The 26,766-nt window shown below is 49.2% G+C and overlaps 1 protein-coding gene across 2 annotated transcripts in view; it reads right to left on the bottom strand.

Annotated features, from left to right (window-relative positions):
* The window catches only part of GPS2 (G protein pathway suppressor 2), a 161,687-nt gene that overhangs the window by 101,462 nt on the left and 33,459 nt on the right, over positions 1-26,766 (bottom strand). For both annotated transcript variants that reach the window (XM_068273805.1, XM_068273803.1), the window contains exon 9: positions 24,297-24,373. In XM_068273805.1, the coding sequence (XP_068129906.1) occupies positions 24,297-24,373 (77 nt within the window). The remainder of the gene's footprint in view (positions 1-24,296; positions 24,374-26,766) is intronic.

Here is a 26,766-nt window from a genome sequence, read left to right as displayed (position 1 = left end):
AATACAGGAAGAGGCCCATACACACCCCCATAATACAGGAAGAGGCCCATACACACCCCCATATTACAGGAAGAGGCCCATACACATCCCCATAATACAGGAAGAGGCCCATACACATCCCATAATACAGGAAGAGGCCCATACACATCCCATAATACAGGAAGAGGCCCATACACATCCCATAATACAGGAAGAGGCCCATACACACCCCCATAATACAGGAAGAGGCCCATACACATCCCATAATACAGGAAGAGGCCCATACACATCCCATAATACAGGAAGAGGCCCATACACACCCCATAATACAGGAAGAGGCCCATACACATCCCATAATACAGGAAGAGACCCATACACATCCCATAATACAGGAAGAGGCCCATACACACCCCCATAATACAGGAAGAGGCCCATACACACCCCCATAATACAGGAAGAGGCCCATACACACCCCCATAATACAGGAAGAGGCCCATACACACCCCCATATTACAGGAAGAGGCCCATACACATCCCCATAATACAGGAAGAGGCCCATACACACCCCCATACACATCCCATAATACAGGAAGAGACCCATACACATCCCATAATACAGGAAGAGGCCCATACACACCCCCATAATACAGGAAGAGGCCCATACACACCCCCATAATACAGGAAGAGGCCCATACACACCCCCATAATACAGGAAGAGGCCCATACACACCCCCATATTACAGGAAGAGGCCCATACACATCCCCATAATACAGGAAGAGGCCCATACACACCCCATAATACAGGAAGAGGCCCATACACATCCCATAATACAGGAAGAGGCCCATACACATCCCCATAATACAGGAAGAGGCCCATACACATCCCCATAATACAGGAAGAGGCCCATACACACCCCCATAATACAGGAAGAGGGACATACACACCCCAATACAGGGAGAGGCCCATACACATCCCCATAATACAGGAAGAGGCCCATACACATCCCCATAATACAGGAAGAGGCCCATACACCCCCCCATAATACAGGAAGATATCAACAACACTGTAGGAGGCGCCCTTGTATCTAATAATAGCTTATACTCAATATATTAGGTAGATGTAGTGTGTCTTACCTGTTATATAGGCACATACACACGATTGTCATAAAATTGGGTTTTAATTGTAGCACTACGAAGTAGACAACGCGTTTCGCGACCACAAGTCGCTTCCTCGGGTCAAATACAGTGCTGTATGCCTGAAGTAGTGCAGCCCAATTTTATGACAATCGTGTGTATGTGCCTATATAACAGGTAAGACACACTACATCTACCTAATATATTGAGTATAAGCTATTATTAGATACAAGGGCGCCTCCTACAGTGTTGTTGATATCTTTATTACCCCACCACGTGGGGACTGACTCACTATAATATGTTATAGTAGTAGTTTTTGGGAGCAGCGACCAGACAAGGCCGAGTGGAGACGGTACTTCTCCACATGCTTGGATAGTGGTTGCCTTAATAGCAACCCAGACTTGTGAGTATAATTCTTTATATTTTTTAACCAATTATCTCACACAACGGTAATACACGATACTGGGCTCCCGGTGTCCCTGTGCTTTTTACCTCGTCTAGTTCTACTAATACAGGAAGAGGCCCATACACACCCCCATAATACAGGAAGAGGCCCATACACATCCCATAATACAGGAAGAGGCCCATACACATCCCATAATACAGGAAGAGGCTCATACACATCCCCATAATACAGGAAGAGGCCCATACACACCCCCATAATACAGGAAGAGGCCCATACACCCCCCCATAATACAGGAAGAGGCCCATACACACCCCCATAATACAGGAAGAGGCCCATACACATCCCATAATACAGGAAGAGGCCCATACACACCCCATAATACAGGAAGAGACCCATACACATCCCCATAATACAGGAAGAGGCCCATACACATCCCCATAATACAGGAAGAGGCCCATACACATCCCCATAATACAGGAAGAGGTCCATACACATCCCCATAATACAGGAAGAGGGACATACACATCCCCATAATACAGGAAGAGGGACATACACATCCCCATAATACAGGAAGAGGCCCATACACACCCCCATAATACAGGAAGAGGCCCATACACACCCCCATAATACAGGAAGAGGCCCATACACACCCCCATAATACAGGAAGAGGCCCATACACATCCCATAATACAGGAAGAGGCCCATACACCCCCCCATAATACAGGAAGAGGCCCATACACACCCCCATAATACAGGAAGAGGCCCATACACACCCCTCATAATACAGGAAGAGGCCCATACACACCCCCATAATACAGGAAGAGGCCCATACACACCCCCATAATACAGGAAGAGGCCCATACACACCCCCCATAATACAGGAAGAGGCCCATACACACCCCCATAATACAGGAAGAGGCCCATACACATCCCATAATACAGGAAGAGGCCCATACACACCCCATAATACAGGAAGAGGCCCATACACATCCCATAATACAGGAAGAGACCCATACACACCCCATAATACAGGAAGAGGCCCATACACACCCCCATAATACAGGAAGAGGCCCATACACATCCCATAATACAGGAAGAGGCCCATACACACCCCATAATACAGGAAAAGGCCCATACACATCCCATAATACAGGAAGAGGCCCATACACATCCCCATAATACAGGAAGAGGGACATACACACCCCCATAATACAGGAAGAGGCCGATACACATCCCATAATACAGGAAGAGACCCATACACATCCCATAATACAGGAAGAGGCCCATACACATCCCCATAATACAGGAAGAGGGACATACACACCCCCATAATACAGGAAGAGGCCCATACACACCCCCATAATACAGGAAGAGGCCCATACACACCCCCATAATACAGGAAGAGGCCCATACACACCCCCATAATACAGGAAGAGGCCCATACACATCCCCATAATACAGGAAGAGGCCCATACACACCCCCATAATACAGGAAGAGGCCCATACACATCCCCATAATACAGGAAGAGGCCCATACACCCCCCCATAATACAGGAAGAGGCCCATACACACCCCCATAATACAGGAAGAGGCCCATACACACCCCATAATACAGGAAGAGGCCCATACACACCCCCATAATACAGGAAGAGGCCCATACACACCCCCATAATACAGGAAGAGGCCCACACACCCCCCATAATACAAGAAGAGGCCCACACACACCCCATAATACAGGAAGAGGCCCATACACACCCCCATAATACAGGAAGAGGCCCATACACACCCCCCATAATACAGGAAGAGGCCCATACACACCCCCATAATACAGGAAGAGGTCCATACACACCCCATAATACAGGAAGAGGCCCATACACACCCCCATAATACAGGGAGAGGCCCATACACATCCCCATAATACAGGAAGAGGCCCATACACATCCCCATAATACAGGAAGAGATCCATACACATCCCATAATACAGGAAGAGATCCATACACATCCCATAATACAGGAAGAGATCCATACACACCCCCATAATACAGGAAGAGGCCCATACACACCCCCATAATACAGGAAGAGATCCATACACACCCCCATAATACAGGAAGAGGCTCATACACACCCCCATAATACAGGAAGAGGCCCATACACACCCCCATAATACAGGAAGAGGCCCATACACACCCCCATAATACAGGAAGAGGCCCTTACACACCCCCATAATACAGGAAGAGGCCCATACACATCCCATAATACAGGAAGAGGCCCATACAAACCCCTCATAATACAGGAAGAGGCCCATACACACCCCATAATACAGGAAGAGGCCCATACACACCCCCATAATACAGGAAGAGGCCCATACACACCCCCATAATACAGGAAGAGGGACATACACATCCCCATAATACAGGAAGAGGCCCATACACACCCCCATAATACAGGAAGAGGGACATACACACCCCCATAATACAGGAAGAGGGACATACACATCCCCATAATACAGGAAGAGGGACATACACACCCCCATAATACAGGAAGAGGCCCATACACATCCCCATAATACAGGAAGAGGCCCATACACACCCCCATAATACAGGAAGAGGCCCATACACACCCCCATAATACAGGAAGAGGCTCATACACACCCCCATAATACAGGAAGAGGCCCATACACACCACCATAATACAGGAAGAGGCCCATACACACCCCCATAATACAGGAAGAGGGACATACACATCCCCATAATACAGGAAGAGGCCCATACACACCCCCATAATACAGGAAGAGGCCCATACACACCCCCATAATACAGGAAGAGGCCCATACACCCCCCCATAATACAGGAAGAGGGACATACACACCCCCATAATACAGGAAGAGATCCATACACACCCCATAATACAGGAAGAGGCCCATACACACCCCCATAATACAGGAAGAGGCCCATACACACCCCCATAATACAGGAAGAGGCCCATACACACCCCCCATAATACAGGAAGAGGCCCATACACACCCCATAATACAGGAAGAGGGACATACACACCCCAAAATACAGGAAGAGGCCCATACACATCCCATAATACAGGAAGAGGCCCATACACACCCCCATAATACAGGAAGAGGGACATACACACCCCCATAATACAGGAAGAGGCCCATACACACCCCCATAATACAGGAAGAGGCCCATACACACCCCCATAATACAGGAAGAGGCCCATACACATCCCCATAATACAGGAAGAGGCCCATACACCCCCCATAATACAGGAAGAGGCCGATACACATCCCATAATACAGGAAGAGACCCATACACATCCCATAATACAGGAAGAGGCCCATACACACCCCCATAATACAGGAAGAGGCCCATACACACCCCATAATACAGGAAGAGGCCCATACACACCCCCATAATACAGGAAGAGGCCCATACACACCCCCCATAATACAGGAAGAGGCCCATACACACCCCCATAATACAGGAAGAGGCCCATACACACCCCCATAATACAGGAAGAGGCCCATACACATCCCCATAATACAGGAAGAGGCCCATACACACCCCCATAATACAGGAAGAGGCCCATACACATCCCCATAATACAGGAAGAGGCCCATACACACCCCCATAATACAGGAAGAGGCCCATACACACCCCCATAATACAGGAAGAGGGACATACACACCCCCATAATACAGGAAGAGGGACATACACATCCCCATAATACAGGAAGAGGCCCATACACACCCCATAATACAGGAAGAGGCCCATACACATCCCATAATACAGGAAGAGGCCCATACACACCCCATAATACAGGAAGAGGGACATACACACCCCCATAATACAGGAAGAGGCCCTTACACACCCCATAATACAGGAAGAGGCCCATACACATCCCCATAATACAGGAAGAGGCCCATACACACCCCCATAATACAGGAAGAGGCCCATACACACCCCCATAATACAGGAAGAGGCCCATACACACCCCCATAATACAGGAAGAGGGACATACACATCCCCATAATACAGGAAGAGGCCCATACACACCCCCATAATACACGAAGAGGCCCATACACACCCCATAATACAGGAAGAGGCCCTTACACACCCCCATAATACAGGAAGAGGTCCATACACACCCCCATAATACAGGAAGAGGTCCATACACACCCCCATAATACAGGAAGAGGCCCATACACACCCCCATAATACAGGAAGAGGCCCATACACACCCCCATAATACAGGAAGAGGCCCATACACACCCCCATAATACAGGAAGAGGGACATACACACCCCCATAATACAGGAAGAGGCCCATACACACCCCCATAATACAGGAAGAGGCCCATACACACCCCCATAATACAGGAAGAGGCCCATACACATCCCCATAATACAGGAAGAGGGACATACACATCCCATAATACAGGAAGAGGCCCATACACACCCCCATAATACAGGAAGAGGCCCTTACACACCCCATAATACAGGAAGAGACCCATACACACCCCATAATACAGGAAGAGGCCCATACACACCCCCATAATACAGGAAGAGGCCCATACACACCCCCATAATACAGGAAGAGGGACATACACATCCCCATAATACAGGAAGAGGCCCATACACACCCCCATAATACAGGAAGAGGCCCATACACATCCCCATAATACAGGAAGAGGCCCATACACACCCCCATAATACAGGAAGAGGCCCATACACATCCCCATAATACAGGAAGAGATCCATACACACCCCAATAATACAGGAAGAGGGACATACACACCCCCATAATACAGGAAGAGGCCCATACACACCCCCATAATACAGGAAGAGGCCCATACACACCCCCATAATACAGGAAGAGGCCCATACACACCCCCATAATACAGGAAGAGGCCAATACACACCCCATAATACAGGAAGAGGCCCATACACACCCCCATAATACAGGAAGAGATCCATACACATCCCATAATACAGGAAGAGGCCCATACACATCCCATAATACAGGAAGAGGCCCATACACACCCCCATTATACAGGAAGAGGCCCATACACACCCCCATAATACAGGAAGAGGCCCATACACATCCCCATAATACAGGAAGAGATCCATACACACCCCAATAATACAGGAAGAGGTCCATACACATCCCCATAATACAGGAAGAGGCCCATACACACCCCCATAATACAGGAAGAGGCCCATACACACCCCCATAATACAGGAAGAGGCCCATACACACCCCCATAATACAGGAAGAGATCCATACACACCCCATAATACAGGAAGAGGCCCATACACATCCCCATAATACAGGAAGAGATCCATACACACCCCAATAATACAGGAAGAGGTCCATACACATCCCCATAATACAGGAAGAGGCCCATACACACCCCATAATACAGGAAGAGGCCCATACACACCCCCATAATACAGGAAGAGGCCCATACACACCCCCATAATACAGGAAGAGGCCCATACACACCCCCATAATACAGGAAGAGGCCCATACACACCCCCATAATACAGGAAGAGGCCCATACACACCCCCATAATACAGGAAGAGGCCAATACACACCCCATAATACAGGAAGAGGCCCATACACACCCCCATAATACAGGAAGAGATCCATACACATCCCATAATACAGGAAGAGATCCATACACACCCCCATAATACAGGAAGAGGCCCATACACACCCCCATTATACAGGAAGAGGCCCATACACATCCCATAATACAGGAAGAGGCCCATACACACCCCCATAATACAGGAAGAGGCCAATACACACCCCATAATACAGGAAGAGGCCCATACACACCCCCATAATACAGGAAGAGGCCCATACACATCCCATAATACAGGAAGAGGCCCATACACATCCCCATAATACAGGAAGAGGCCCATACACACCCCCATAATACAGGAAGAGGCCCATACACACCCCCATAATACAGGAAGAGGCCCATACACACCCCCATAATACAGGAAGAGATCCATACACACCCCATAATACAGGAAGAGGCCCATACACATCCCATAATACAGGAAGAGGCCCATACACATCCCATAATACAGGAAGAGGCCCATACACACCCCCATAATACAGAAAGAGGCCCATACACACCCCCATAATACAGGAAGAGGCCCATACACACCCCCATAATACAGGAAGAGATCCATACACATCCCATAATACAGGAAGAGGCCCTTACACACCCCCATAATACAGGAAGAGGCCCATACACATCCCATAATACAGGAAGAGGCCCATACACACCCCCATAATACAGGAAGAGACCCATACACATCCCCATAATACAGGAAGAGGCCCATACATCCCATAATACAGGAAGAGGCCCATACACACCCCCATAATACAGGAAGAGGCCCATACACCCCCCATAATACAGGAAGAGGCCCATACACACCCCCATAATACAGGAAGAGGCCCATACACACCCCCATAATACAGGAAGAGGCCCATACACACCCCCATAATACAGGAAGAGGCCCTTACACACCCCCATAATACAGGAAGAGGCCCATACACACCCCCATAATACAGGAAGAGGCCCATACACACCCCCATAATACAGGAAGAGGCCCATACACATCCCCATAATACAGGAAGAGGCCCATACACACCCCATAATACAGGAAGAGGCCCATACACACCCCATAATACAGGAAGAGGCCCATACACACCCCCATAATACAGGAAGAGATCCATACACACCCCCATAATACAGGAAGAGGCCCATACACACCCCCATAATACAGGAAGAGGCCGATACACACCCCATAATACAGGAAGAGACCCATACACACCCCCATAATACAGGAAGAGGCCCATACACACCCCCATAATACAGGAAGAGGCCCATACACATCCCATAATACAGGAAGAGGCCCATACACATCCCATAATACAGGAAGAGGCCCATACACACCCCCATAATACAGGAAGAGACCGATACACATCCCATAATACAGGAAGAGGCCCATACACACCCCCATAATACAGGAAGAGGCCCATACACATCCCCATAATACAGGAAGAGGCCCATACACATCCCATAATACAGGAAGAGGCCCATACACACCCCCATAATACAGGAAGAGGCCCATACACACCCCCATAATACAGAAAGAGGCCCATACACATCCCATAATACAGGAAGAGGCCCATACACCCCCCATAATACAGGAAGAGATCCATACACATCCCATAATACAGGAAGAGGCCCATACACATCCCATAATACAGGAAGAGGCCCATACACACCCCCATAATACAGGAAGAGGCCCATACACACCCCATAATACAGGAAGAGGCCCATACACACCCCATAATACAGGAAGAGGCCCATACACATCCCATAATACAGGAAGAGGCCCATACACACCCCCATAATACAGGAAGAGGGACATACACACCCCCATAATACAGGAAGAGGCCCATACACATCCCATAATACAGGAAGAGGCCCATACACACCCCCATAATACAGGAAGAGGCCCATACACACCCCCCATAATACAGGAAGAGGCCCATACACACCCCCATAATACAGGAAGAGGCCCATACACATCCCCATAATACAGGAAGAGGCCCATACACACCCCCATAATACAGGAAGAGGGACATACACACCCCCATAATACAGGAAGAGGCCCATACACACCCCATAATACAGGAAGAGGCCCATACACACCCCCATAATACAGGAAGAGGGACATACACATCCCATAATACAGGAAGAGGCCCATACACACCCCCATAATACAGGAAGAGGCCCTTACACACCCCATAATACAGGAAGAGGCCCATACACATCCCCATAATACAGGAAGAGGCCCATACACACCCCCATAATACAGGAAGAGGCCCATACACATCCCCATAATACAGGAAGAGGCCCATACACACCCCCATAATACAGGAAGAGGCCCATACACACCCCCATAATACAGGAAGAGGCCCATACACATCCCATAATACAGGAAGAGGCCCATACACACCCCCATAATACAGGAAGAGGCCCATACACACCCCCATAATACAGGAAGAGGCCCATACACATCCCCATAATACAGGAAGAGGCCCATACACATCCCCATAATACAGGAAGAGGCCCATACACACCCCCATAATACAGGAAGAGGCCCATACACACCCCCATAATACAGGAAGAGGCCCATACACACCCCCATAATACAGGAAGAGGCCCATACACACCCCCATAATACAGGAAGAGGCCCATACACACCCCCATAATACAGGAAGAGGCCCATACACACCCCCATAATACAGGAAGAGGCCCATACACACCCCCATAATACAGGAAGAGGCCCATACACACCCCATAATACAGGAAGAGGCCCATACACACCCCCATAATACAGGAAGAGGCCCATACACACCCCCATAATACAGGAAGAGGCCGATACACACCCCATAATACAGGAAGAGACCCATACACACCCCCATAATACAGGAAGAGGCCCATACACATCCCATAATACAGGAAGAGGCCGATACACACCCCATAATACAGGAAGAGGCCCATACACACCCCCATAATACAGGAAGAGGCCCATACACACCCCCATAATACAGGAAGAAGCCCATACACACCCCCATAATACAGGAAGAGACCCATACACATCCCATAATACAGGAAGAGGCCCATACACACCCCCATAATACAGGAAGAGATCCATACACATCCCCATAATACAGGAAGAGGCCCATACACACCCCCCATAATACAGGAAGAGGCCGATACACACCCCATAATACAGGAAGAGGCCCATACACACCCCCATAATACAGGAAGAGGCCCATACACACCCCCATAATACAGGAAGAGGCCCATACACACCCCCATAATACAGGAAGAGGCCCATACACATCCCCATAATACAGGAAGAGGCCCATACACACCCCATAATACAGGAAGAGGCCCATACACATCCCATAATACAGGAAGAGGCCCATACACATCCCCATAATACAGGAAGAGGCCCATACACATCCCCATAATACAGGAAGAGGCCCATACACCCCCCCATAATACAGGAAGAGGCCCATACACACCCCCATAATACAGGAAGAGGCCCATACACATCCCATAATACAGGAAGAGGCCCATACACATCCCATAATACAGGAAGAGGCTCATACACATCCCCATAATACAGGAAGAGGCCCATACACACCCCCATAATACAGGAAGAGGCCCATACACCCCCCTATAATACAGGAAGAGGCCCATACACACCCCCATAATACAGGAAGAGGCCCATACACATCCCCATAATACAGGAAGAGGCCCATACACACCCCCATAATACAGGAAGAGGCCCATACACCCCCCCCATAATACAGGAAGAGGCCCATACACACCCCCATAATACAGGAAGAGGCCCATACACACCCCCATAATACAGGAAGAGGGACATACACATCCCATAATACAGGAAGAGATCCATACACATCCCATAATACAGGAAGAGGCCCATACACATCCCATAATACAGGAAGAGGCCCATACACACCCCCATAATACAGGAAGAGGCCCATACACATCCCATAATACAGGAAGAGGCCCATACACATCCCATAATACAGGAAGAGGCTCATACACATCCCCATAATACAGGAAGAGGCCCATACACACCCCCATAATACAGGAAGAGGCCCATACACCCCCCCATAATACAGGAAGAGGCCCATACACCCCCCCATAATACAGGAAGAGGCCCATACACACCCCCATAATACAGGAAGAGGCCCATACACACCCCCATAATACAGGAAGAGGGACATACACACCCCCATAATACAGGAAGAGGCCTATACACATCCCATAATACAGGAAGAGATCCATACACATCCCATAATACAGGAAGAGGCCCATACACATCCCATAATACAGGAAGAGGCCCATACACACCCCCATAATACAGGAAGAGGCCCATACATCCCCCCCATAATACAGGAAGAGGCCCATACACACCCCCATAATACAGGAAGAGGCCCATACACACCCCCATAATACAGGAAGAGGTCCATACACATCCCATAATACAGGAAGAGGCCCATACACACCCCCATAATACAGGAAGAGGCCCATACACACCCCCATAATACAGGAAGAGGTCCATACACACCCCCCATAATACAGGAAGAGGCCCATACACACCCCCATAATACAGGAAGAGGCCCATACACACCCTCATAATACAGGAAGAGGCCCATACACACCCCATAATACAGGAAGAGGACCATACACACCCCCATAATACAGGGAGAGGGACATACACACCCCCATAATACAGGAAGAGGCCCATACACACCCCCATAATACAGGAAGAGGCCCATACACACCCCCATAATACAGGAAGAGGGACATACACACCCCCATAATACAGGAAGAGGCCCATACACACCCCCATAATACAGGAAGAGGTCCATACACACCCCATAATACAGGAAGAGGCCCATACACATCCCATAATACAGGAAGAGGCCCATACACACCCCATAATACAGGAAGAGGCCCATACACACCTCCATAATACAGGAAGAGGCCCATACACACCCCCATAATACAGGAAGAGGTCCATACACACCCCCATAATACAGGAAGAGGCCCATACACACCCCCATAATACAGGAAGAGGGACATACACACCCCCATAATACAGGAAGAGATCCATACACATCCCATAATACAGGAAGAGGCCCATACACACCCCCATAATACAGGAAGAGGCCCATACACATCCCATAATACAGGAAGAGGTCCATACACACCCCCATAATACAGAAAGAGGCCCATACACACCCCCATAATACAGGAAGAGGCCCATACACATCCCATAATACAGGAAGAGGCCCATACACATCCCCATAATACAGGAAGAGGCCCATACACATCCCCATAATACAGGAAGAGGCCCATACACACCCCATAATACAGGAAGAGGTCCATACACACCCCCATAATACAGGAAGAGGCCCATACACACCCCCATAATACAGGAAGAGGCCTATACACCCCCATAATACAGGAAAAGGCCCATACACATCCCATAATACAGGAAGAGGCCCATACACACCCCCATAATACAGGAAGAGGCCCATACACACCCCCATAATACAGGAAGAGGCCCATACACATCCCATAATACAGGAAGAGGCCCATACACATCCCATAATACAGGAAGAGGCTCATACACATCCCCATAATACAGGAAGAGGCCCATACACACCCCCATAATACAGGAAGAGGCCCATACACCCCCCTATAATACAGGAAGAGGCCCATACACACCCCCATAATACAGGAAGAGGCCCATACACATCCCCATAATACAGGAAGAGGCCCATACACACCCCCATAATACAGGAAGAGGCCCATACACCCCCCCCCCATAATACAGGAAGAGGCCCATACACACCCCCATAATACAGGAAGAGGGACATACACATCCCATAATACAGGAAGAGATCCATACACATCCCATAATACAGGAAGAGGCCCATACACATCCCATAATACAGGAAGAGGCCCATACACAGCCCCATAATACAGGAAGAGGCCCATACACATCCCATAATACAGGAAGAGGCCCATACACATCCCATAATACAGGAAGAGGCTCATACACATCCCCATAATACAGGAAGAGGCCCATACACACCCCCATAATACAGGAAGAGGCCCATACACCCCCCCATAATACAGGAAGAGGCCCATACACACCCCCATAATACAGGAAGAGGCCCATACACACCCCCATAATACAGGAAGAGGGACATACACACCCCCATAATACAGGAAGAGGCCTATACACATCCCATAATACAGGAAGAGATCCATACACATCCCATAATACAGGAAGAGGCCCATACACATCCCATAATACAGGAAGAGGCCCATACACACCCCCATAATACAGGAAGAGGCCCATACACACCCCCATAATACAGGAAGAGGCCCATACACACCCCCATAATACAGGAAGAGGCCTATACACCCCCATAATACAGGAAGAGGCCCATACACATCCCATAATACAGGAAGAGGCCCATACACCCCCATAATACAGGAAGAGGCCCATACACATCCCCATAATACAGGAAGAGGCCCATACACATCCCCATAATACAGGAAGAGGCCCATACACACCCCATAATACAGGAAGAGGTCCATACACACCCCCATAATACAGGAAGAGGCCCATACACATCCCCATAATACAGGAAGAGGCCTATACACCCCCATAATACAGGAAGAGGCCCATACACATCCCATAATACAGGAAGAGGCCCATACACACCCCCATAATACAGGAAGAGGCCCATACACACCCCCATAATACAGGAAGAGGCCCATACACATCCCATAATACAGGAAGAGGCCCATACACACCCCCATAATACAGGAAGAGGCTCATACATCCCATAATACAGGAAGAGGCCCATACACATCCCATAATACAGGAAGAGGCCCATACACACCCCCATAATACAGGAAGAGGCTCATACATCCCATAATACAGGAAGAGGCCCATACACACCCCCATAATACAGGAAGAGGCCCATACACACCCCCATAATACAGGAAGAGGGACATACACACCCCCATAATACAGGAAGAGGCCCATACACATCCCATAATACAGGAAGAGGCCCATACACCCCCCCCATAATACAGGAAGAGGCCCATACACACCCCCATAATACAGGAAGAGGCCCATACACACCCCCATAATACAGGAAGAGGCCCATACACACCCCCATAATACAGGAAGAGGCCCATACACACCCCATAATACAGGAAGAGGCCCATACACACCCCCATAATACAGGAAGAGGCCCATACACATCCCATAATACAGGAAGAGGCCCATACACCCCCCCATAATACAGGAAGAGGCCCATACACACCCCCATAATACAGGAAGAGGCCCATACATCCCATAATACAGGAAGAGGCCCATACACATCCCATAATACAGGAAGAGGCCCATACACACCCCATAATACAGGAAGAGGCCCATACACACATCCCCATAATACAGGAAGAGGCCCATACACACATCCCCATAATACAGGAAGAGGCCCATACACATCCCATAATACAGGAAGAGGCCCATACACATCCCATAATACAGGAAGAGGCCCATACACACACCCATAATACAGGAAGAGGCCCATACACACCCCCATAATACAGGAAGAGGCCCATACACATCCCATAATACAGGAAGAGAACCATACACACCCCCATAATACAGGAAGAGGCCCATACACACCCCCATAATACAGGAAGAGGCCCATACACACCCCATAATACAGGAAGAGGCCCATACACACCCCATAATACAGGAAGAGGCCCATACACACCCCATAATACAGGAAGAGATCCATACACACCCCCATAATACAGGAAGAGGCCCATACACACCCCATAATACAGGAAGAGGCCCATACACACCCCCATAATACAGGAAGAGGCCCATACACACCCCCATAATACAGGAAGAGGGACATACACACCCCCATAATACAGGAAGAGGCCCATACACACCCCCATAATACAGGAAGAGGCCCATACACATCCCATAATACAGGAAGAGGCCCATACACACCCCCATAATACAGGAAGAGGCCCATACACATCCCCATAATACAGGAAGAGGCCCATACACACCCCCATAATACAGGAAGAGGCCCATACACACCCCATAATACAGGAAGAGATCCATACACACCCACATAATACAGGAAGAGGCCCATACACACCCCCATAATACAGGAAGAGGCCCATACACACCCCCATAATACAGGAAGAGGCCCATACACACCCCCATAATACAGGAAGAGGCCCATACACATCCCCATAATACAGGAAGAGGCCCATACACACCCCCATAATACAGGAAGAGGCCCATACACATCCCATAATACAGGAAGAGGCCCATACACATCCCATAATACAGGAAGAGGCCCATACACATCCCATAATACAGGAAGAGGCCCATACACACCCCATAATACAGGAAGAGGGACATACACATCCCCATAATACAGGAAGAGGCCCATACACATCCCCATAATACAGGAAGAGGCCCATACACATCCCATAATACAGGAAGAGACCCATACACACCCCCATAATACAGGAAGAGGCCCATACACATCCCCATAATACAGGAAGAGGGACATACACACCCCCATAATACAGGAAGAGGCCCATACACACCCCCATAATACAGGAAGAGGCCCATACACACCCCCATAATACAGGAAGAGGCCCATACACATCCCCATAATACAGGAAGAGGGACATACACACCCCCATAATACAGGAAGAGGCCCATACACATCCCATAATACAGGAAGAGGGACATACACACCCCCATAATACAGGAAGAGGCCCATACACATCCCCATAATACAGGAAGAGGCCCATACACACCCCCATAATACAGGAAGAGGCCCATACACATCCCCATAATACAGGAAGAGGGACATACACACCCCCATAATACAGGAAGAGGCCCATACACATCCCATAATACAGGAAGAGGGACATACACACCCCCATAATACAGGAAGAGGCCCATACACATCCCCATAATACAGGAAGAGGCCCATACACATCCCCATAATACAGGAAGAGGCCCATACACCCCCCCATAATACAGGAAGAGGCCCATACACACCCCCATAATACAGGAAGAGGCCCATACACATCCCATAATACAGGAAGAGGGACATACACACCCCCATAATACAGGAAGAGGCCCATACACATCCCCATAATACAGGAAGAGGGACATACACACCCCCATAATACAGGAAGAGGCCCATACACATCCCCATAATACAGGAAGAGGCCCATACACATCCCCATAATACAGGAAGAGGCCCATACACACCCCCATAATACAGGAAGAGGCCCATACACATCCCCATAATACAGGAAGAGGGACATACACACCCCCATAATACAGGAAGAGGCCCATACACATCCCCATAATACAGGAAGAGGCCCATACACACCCCCATAATACAGGAAGAGGCCCATACACATCCCATAATACAGGAAGAGGCCCATACACACCCCCATAATACAGGAAGAGGCCCATACACATCCCCATAATACAGGAAGAGGGACATACACACCCCCATAATACAGGAAGAGGCCCATACACATCCCCATAATACAGGAAGAGGCCCATACACACCCCCATAATACAGGAAGAGGCCTATACACCCCCATAATACAGGAAGAGGCCCATACACATCCCCATAATACAGGAAGAGGCCCATACATCCCATAATACAGGAAGAGGCCCATACACATCCCATAATACAGGAAGAGGGACATACACACCCCCATAATACAGGAAGAGGCCCATACACATCCCCATAATACAGGAAGAGGCCCATACACATCCCCATAATACAGGAAGAGGCCCATACACATCCCCATAATACAGGAAGAGGGACATACACATCCCCATAATACAGAAAGAGGCCCATACACATCCCCATAATACAGGAAGAGACCCATACACACCCCCATAATACAGGAAGAGGCCCATACACATCCCATAATACAGGAAGAGACCCATACACACCCCCATAATACAGGAAGAGGCCCATACACACCCCCATAATACAGGAAGAGGCCCATACACACCCACATAATACAGGAAGAGGCCCATACACACCCCCATAATACAGGAAGAGGCCCATACACACCCCCATAATACAGGAAGAGGCCCATACACACCCCCATAATACAGGAAGAGGCCCATACACACCCCCATAATACAGGAAGAGGGACATACACACCCCAATACAGGGAGAGGCCCATACACATCCCCATAATACAGGAAGAGGCCCATACACATCCCCATAATACAGGAAGAGGCCCATACACCCCCCCATAATACAGGAAGAGGCCCATACACACCCCCATAATACAGGAAGAGGCCCATACACACCCCCATAATACAGGAAGAGGCCCTTACACACCCCCATAATACAGGAAGAGGCCCTTACACACCCCCATAATACAGGAAGAGGCCCATACACACCCCCATAATACAGGAAGAGGCCCATACACATCCCCATAATACAGGAAGAGGCCCATACACACCCCATAATACAGGAAGAGGCCCATACACACCCACATAATACAGGAAGAGGCCCATACACACCCCCATAATACAGGAAGAGGCCCATACACACCCCCATAATACAGGAAGAGGCCCATACACACCCCCATAATACAGGAAGAGGCCCATACACATCCCATAATACAGGAAGAGGCCCATACACACCCCCATAATACAGGAAGAGGCCCATACACACCCCCATAATACAGGAAGAGGCCCATACACATCCCCATAATACAGGAAGAGGCCCATACACATCCCCATAATACAGGAAGAGGCCCATACACACCCCCATAATACAGGAAGAGGCCCATACACACCCCCATAATACAGGAAGAAGCCCATACACATCCCATAATACAGGAAGAGGCCCATACACCCCCATAATACAGGAAGAGGCCCATACACACCCCCATAATACAGGAAGAGGCCCATACACACCCCCATAATACAGGAAGAGGCCCATACACACCCCCATAATACAGGAAGAGGCCCATACACACCCCATAATACAGGAAGAGGCCCATACACACCCCCATAATACAGGAAGAGGCCCATACACACCCCCATAATACAGGAAGAGGCCCATACACACCCCCATAATACAGGAAGAGGCCCATACACATCCCCATAATACAGGAAGAGGGACATACACACCCCCATAATACAGGAAGAGGCCCATACACATCCCATAATACAGGAAGAGGGACATACACACCCCCATAATACAGGAAGAGGGACATACACCCCCCATAATACAGGAAGAGGCCCATACACCCCCCCATAATACAGGAAGAGGCCCATACACACCCCCATAAAACAGGAAGAGGCCCATACACACCCCATAATACAGGAAGAGGCCCATACACATCCCATAATACAGGAAGAGGCCCATACACCCCCCCATAATACAGAAAGAGGCCCATACACACCCCATAATACAGGAAGAGGCCCATACACACCCCATAATACAGGAAGAGGCCCATACACACCCCATAATACAGGAAGAGGGACATACACACCCCCATAATACAGGAAGAGGCCCATACACACCCCCATAATACAGGAAGAGGCCCATACACACCCCCATAATACAGGAAGAGGGACATACACCCCCCATAATACAGGAAGAGGCCCATACACATCCCCATAATACAGGAAGAGGCCCATACACACCCCCATAATACAGGAAGAGGCCCATACACACCCCCATAATACAGGAAGAGGCCCATACACATCCCCATAATACAGGAAGAGGCCCATACACCCCCCATAATACAGGAAGAGGCCGATACACACCCCATAATACAGGAAGAGACCCATACACACCCCCATAATACAGGAAGAGGCCCATACACATCCCATAATACAGGAAGAGGCCGATACACACCCCATAATACAGGAAGAGGCCCATACACACCCCCATAATACAGGAAGAGGCCCATACACACCCCATAATACAGGAAGAGGCCCTTACACACCCCCATAATACAGGAAGAGGCCCATACACATCCCCATAATACAGGAAGAGGCCCATACACCCCCATAATACAGGAAGAGGCCCATACACACCCCCATAATACAGGAAGAGGCCCATACACCCCCATAATACAGGAAGAGGGACATACACACCCCCATAATACAGGAAGAGGCCCATACACATCCCCATAATACAGGAAGAGGCCCATACACACCCCCATAATACAGGAAGAGGCCCATACACACCCCCATATTACAGGAAGAGGGACATACACACCCCCATAATACAGGAAGAGGCCCATACATCCCATAATACAGGAAGAGGCCCATACACATCCCCATAATACAGGAAGAGACCCATACACACCCCCATAATACAGGAAGAAGCCCATACACACCCCCATAATACAGGAAGAGACCCATACACACCCCCATAATACAGGAAGAGGCCCATACACCCCCCCATAATACAGGAAGAGGCCCATACACACCCCCATAATACAGGAAGAGGCCCATACACATCCCCATAATACAGGAAGAGGCCCATACACACCCCATAATACAGGAAGAGGCCCATACACATCCCATAATACAGGAAGAGGCCCATACACATCCCCATAATACAGGAAGAGGCCCATACACATCCCCATAATACAGGAAGAGGCCCATACACCCCCCCATAATACAGGAAGAGGCCCATACACACCCCCATAATACAGGAAGAGGCCCATACACATCCCATAATACAGGAAGAGGCCCATACACATCCCATAATACAGGAAGAGGCTCATACACATCCCCATAATACAGGAAGAGGCCCATACACACCCCCATAATACAGGAAGAGGCCCATACACCCCCCTATAATACAGGAAGAGGCCCATACACACCCCCATAATACAGGAAGAGGCCCATACACATCCCCATAATACAGGAAGAGGCCCATACACACCCCCATAATACAGGAAGAGGCCCATACACATCCCCATAATACAGGAAGAGGCCCATACACATCCCCATAATACAGGAAGAGGCCCATACACCCCCCCATAATACAGGAAGAGGCCCATACACACCCCCATAATACAGGAAGAGGCCCATACACATCCCATAATACAGGAAGAGGCCCATACACATCCCATAATACAGGAAGAGGCTCATACACATCCCCATAATACAGGAAGAGGCCCATACACACCCCCATAATACAGGAAGAGGCCCATACACCCCCCCATAATACAGGAAGAGGCCCATACACACCCCCATAATACAGGAAGAGGCCCATACACACCCCCATAATACAGGAAGAGGGACATACACATCCCATAATACAGGAAGAGATCCATACACATCCCATAATACAGGAAGAGGCCCATACACATCCCATAATACAGGAAGAGGCCCATACACACCCCCATAATACAGGAAGAGGCCCATACATCCCCCCCATAATACAGGAAGAGGCCCATACACACCCCCATAATACAGGAAGAGGCCCATACACACCCCCATAATACAGGAAGAGGTCCATACACATCCCATAATACAGGAAGAGGCCCATACACACCCCCATAATAAAGGAAGAGGCCCATACACACCCCCATAATACAGGAAGAGGTCCATACACACCCCCATAATACAGGAAGAGGCCCATACACACCCCCATAATACAGGAAGAGGCCCATACACACCCTCATAATACAGGAAGAGGCCCATACACACCCCATAATACAGGAAGAGGCCCATACACACCCCCATAATACAGGAAGAGGGACATACACACCCCCATAATACAGGAAGAGGCCCATACACACCCCCATAATACAGGAAGAGGCCCATACACACCCCCATAATACAGGAAGAGGGACATACACACCCCCATAATACAGGAAGAGGTCCATACACACCCCATAATACAGGAAGAGGCCCATACACATCCCATAATACAGGAAGAGGCCCATACACACCCCATAATACAGGAAGAGGCCCATACACACCTCCATAATACAGGAAGAGGCCCATACACACCCCCATAATACAGGAAGAGGTCCATACACACCCCCATAATACAGGAAGAGGCCCATACACACCCCCATAATACAGGAAGAGGGACATACACACCCCCATAATACAGGAAGAGATCCATACACATCCCATAATACAGGAAGAGGCCCATACACACCCCCATAATACAGGAAGAGGCCCATACACATCCCATAATACAGGAAGAGGTCCATACACACCCCCATAATACAGGAAGAGGCCCATACACACCCCCATAATACAGGAAGAGGCCCATACACATCCCATAATACAGGAAGAGGCCCATACACCCCCATAATACAGGAAGAGGCCCATACACATCCCCATAATACAGGAAGAGGCCCATACACACCCCATAATACAGGAAGAGGTCCATACACACCCCCATAATACAGGAAGAGGCCCATACACACCCCCATAATACAGGAAGAGGCCTATACACCCCCATAATACAGGAAGAGGCCCATACACATCCCATAATACAGGAAGAGGCCCATACACACCCCCATAATACAGGAAGAGGCCCATACACACCCCCATAATACAGGAAGAGGCCCATACACACCCCCATAATACAGGAAGAGGCTCATACATCCCATAACACAGGAAGAGGCCCATACACACCCCCATAATACAGGAAGAGGCCCATACACACCCCCATAATACAGGAAGAGGCCCATACACATCCCATAATACAGGAAGAGGCCCATACACACCCCCATAATACAGGAAGAGGCCCATACACACCCCCATAATACAGGAAGAGGTCCATACACACCCCCATAATACAGGAAGAGGCCCATACACACCCCCATAATACAGGAAGAGGCCCATACACACCCCCATAATACAGGAAGAGGCCCATACACACCCCATAATACAGGAAGAGGCCCATACACACCCCCATAATACAGGAAGAGGCCCATACACATCCCATAATACAGGAAGAGGCCCATACACCCCCCCATAATACAGGAAGAGGCCCATACACACCCCCATAATACAGGAAGAGGCCCATACATCCCATAATACAGGAAGAGGCCCATACACATCCCATAATACAGGAAGAGGCCCATACACACCCCATAATACAGGAAGAGGCCCATACACACATCCCCATAATACAGGAAGAGGCCCATACACACATCCCCATAATACAGGAAGAGGCCCATACACATCCCATAATACAGGAAGAGGCCCATACACATCCCATAATACAGGAAGAGGCCCATACACACCCCATAATACAGGAAGAGGCCCATACACATCCCATAATACAGGAAGAGGCCCATACACACCCCCATAATACAGGAAGAGGCCCATACACACCCCATAATACAGGAAGAGGCCCTTACACACCCCCATAATACAGGAAGAGGCCCATACACATCCCATAATACAGGAAGAGGCCCATACACACCCCCATAATACAGGAAGAGGCCCATACACACATCCCCATAATACAGGAAGAGGCCCATACACACACCCATATTACAGGAAGAGGCCCATACACACCCCATAATACAGGAAGAGGCCCATACACCCCCCATAATACAGGAAGAGGCCCATACACACCCCATAATACAGGAAGAGGCCCATACATCCCATAATACAGGAAGAGGCCCATACACATCCCATAATACAGGAAGAGGCCCATACACACCCCCATAATACAGGAAGAGGCCCATACACATCCCCATAATACAGGAAGAGGCCCATACACACCCCCATAATACAGGAAGAGGTCCATACACACCCCCATAATACAGGAAGAGGCCCATACACACCCCCATAATACAGGAAGAGGGACATACACACCCCCATAATACAGGAAGAGGCCCATACACATCCCCATAATACAGGAAGAGGCCCATACACACCCCCATAATACAGGAAGAGGTCCATACACACCCCCATAATACAGGAAGAGGCCCATACACACCCCCATAATACAGGAAGAGGCCCATACACACCCCCATAATACAGGAAGAGGCCCATACACATCCCATAATACAGGAAGAGGCCCATACACATCCCATAATACAGGAAGAGGCCCATACACACCCCCATAATACAGGAAGAGGCCCATACACACACCCATAATACAGGAAGAGGCCCATACACACCCCATAATACAGGAAGAGGCCCATACACACATCCCCATAATACAGGAAGAGGCCCATACACATCTCCATAATACAGGAAGAGGCCCATACACACCCCCATAATACAGGAAGAGGGACATACACACCCCCATAATACAGGAAGAGGCCCATACACATCCCCATAATACAGGAAGAGGCCCATACACATCCCCATAATACAGGAAGAGGGACATACACACCCCCATAATACAGGAAGAGGCCCATACACACCCCCATAATACAGGAAGAGGCCCATACACACCCCCATAATACAGGAAGAGGCCCATACACACACCCATAATACAGGAAGAGGCCCATACACACCCCCATAATACAGGAAGAGGCCCATACACATCCCATAATACAGGAAGAGGCCCATACACATCCCATAATACAGGAAGAGGCCCATACACATCCCCATAATACAGGAAGAGGCCCATACACACACCCATAATACAGGAAGAGGCCCATACACACCCCCATAATACAGGAAGAGGCCCATACACATCCCATAATACAGGAAGAGGCTTATACACATCCCATAATACAGGAAGAGGCTTATACACATCCCATAATACAGGAAGAGGCCCATACACACCCCCATAATACAGGAAGAGGCCCATACACACCCCCATAATACAGGAAGAGGCCCATACACACCCACATAATACAGGAAGAGGCCCATACACATCCCATAATACAGGAAGAGGCCCATACACACCCCCATAATACAGGAAGAGGCCCATACACACCCCCATAATACAGGAAGAGGCCCATACACATCCCATAATACAGGAAGAGACCCATACACACCCCATAATACAGGAAGAGGCCCATACACACCCCCATAATACAGGAAGAGGGTACTCACAGAGTCAGTGAAGCCAGACTGCTGGTTGGCGTGTTCAAGTTGCTTCTGCAATGGAATGGTGCTAGGAGCCATAAACCCTAAAGAGAAGACAAACACAAAACCCTCAATTCATGTCGGACCACTACAACACGGTATGAGGGACGGAGGCCTCCTCCTACAAATATGAGGAGACCCCCATCCTGGATCCCACCACTACATAGACACACCATGAGATAGGAAGACCTACAAATATGAGGAGACCCCATCCTGGATCCCACCACTACATAGACACACCATGAGATAGGAAGACCTACGAATATGAGTAGCCCCCCATCCTGGATCCCACCACTACATAGACACACCATGAGATAGGAAGACCTACAAATATGAGGAGACCCCATCCTGGATCCCACTACTACACAGACACACCATGAGATAGGAAGACCTCCTACAAATATGAGGAGACCCCCATCCTGGATCCCACCACTACATAGACACACCATGAGATAGGAAGACCTCCTACAAATATGAGGAGCCCCCATCCTGGATCCCACCACTACATAGACACACCATGAGATAGGAAGACCTCCTACAAATATGAGGAGACCCCCATCCTGGATCCCACCACTACACAGACACACCATGAGATAGGAAGACCTCCTACAAATATGAGGAGCCCCCATCCTGGATCCCACCACTACATAGACACACCATGAGATAGGAAGACCTCCTACAAATATGAGGAGACCCCATCCTGGATCCCACCACTACATAGACACACCATGAGATAGGAAGACCTCCTACAAATATGAGGAGTCCCCCATCCTGGATCCCACCACTACATAGACACACCATGAGATAGGAAGACCTCCTACAAATATGAGGAGCCCCCATCCTGGATCCCACTACTACATAGACACACCATGAGATAGGAAGACCTCCTACAAATATGAGGAGCCCCCATCCTGGATCCCACCACTACATAGACACACCATGAGATAGGAAGACCTCCTACAAATATGAGGAGACCCCCATCCTGGATCCCACCACTACATAGACACACCATGAGATAGGAAGACCTACAAATATGAGGAGCCCCCATCCTGGATCCCACCACTACATAGACACACCATGAGATAGGAAGACCTACAAATATGAGGAGCCCCCCATCCTGGATCCCACCACTACATAGACACACCATGAGATAGGAAGACCTACAAATATGAGGAGACCCCATCCTGGATCCCACTACTACATAGACACACCATGAGATATGGAGGCCTCCTCCTACAAATATGAGGAGACCCCCATCCTGGATCCCACCACTACACAGACACACCATGAGATAGGAAGACCTCCTACAAATATGAGGAGACCCCCATCCTAGATCCCACCACTACATAGACACACCATGAGATATGGAGGCCTCCTCCTACAAATATGAGGAGACCCCCATCCTGGATCCCACCACTACATAGACACCATGAGATAGGAAGACCTACAAATATGAGGAGCCCCCCATCATGGATCCCACCACTACACAGACACACCATGAGATAGGAAGACCTCCTACAAATATGAGGAGACCCCCATCCTAGATCCCACCACTACATAGACACACCATGAGATATGGAGGCCTCCTCCTACAAATATGAGGAGACCCCCATCCTGGATCCCACCACTACATAGACACACCATGAGATAGGAAGACCTACAAATATGAGGAGCCCCCATCCTGGATCCCACCACTACATAGACACACCATGAGATAGGAAGACCTCCTTCAAATATGAGGAGACCCCCATCCTGGATCCCACCACTACATAGACACACCATGAGATAGGAAGACCTCCTACAAATATGAGGAGACCCCCATCCTGGATCCCACCACTACATAGACACACCATGAGATAGGAAGACCTACAAATATGAGGAGCCCCCATCCTGGATCCCACCACTACACAGACACACCATGAGATAGGAAGACCTACAAATATGAGGAGACCCCCATCCTGGATCCCACCACTACATAGACACACCATGAGATATGGAGGCCTCCTACAAATATGAGGAGACCCCATCCTGGATCCCACCACTACATAGACACACCATGAGTTAGGAAGACCTCCTACAAATATGAGGAGACCCCCATCCTGGATCCCACCACTACATAGACACACCATGAGTTAGGAAGACCTCCTACAAATATGAGGAGCCCCCATCCTGGATCCCACCACTACACAGACACACCATGAGATAGGAAGACCTCCTACAAATATGAGGAGACCCCCATCCTGGATCCCACCACTACACAGACACACCATGAGATAGGAAGACCTACAAATATGAGGAGACCCCCATCCTGGATCCCACCACTACATAGACACACCATGAGATATGGAGGCCTCCTACAAATATGAGGAGACCCCCATCCTGGATCCCACCACTACATAGACACACCATGAGATAGGAAGACCTCCTACAAATATGA

The sequence above is a fragment of the Hyperolius riggenbachi genome, chromosome 3 (genome assembly GCF_040937935.1).
Source record: "Hyperolius riggenbachi isolate aHypRig1 chromosome 3, aHypRig1.pri, whole genome shotgun sequence".
NCBI lineage: Eukaryota > Metazoa > Chordata > Amphibia > Anura > Hyperoliidae > Hyperolius > Hyperolius riggenbachi.
This window is presented reverse-complemented; position numbering and strand designations above follow the sequence as displayed.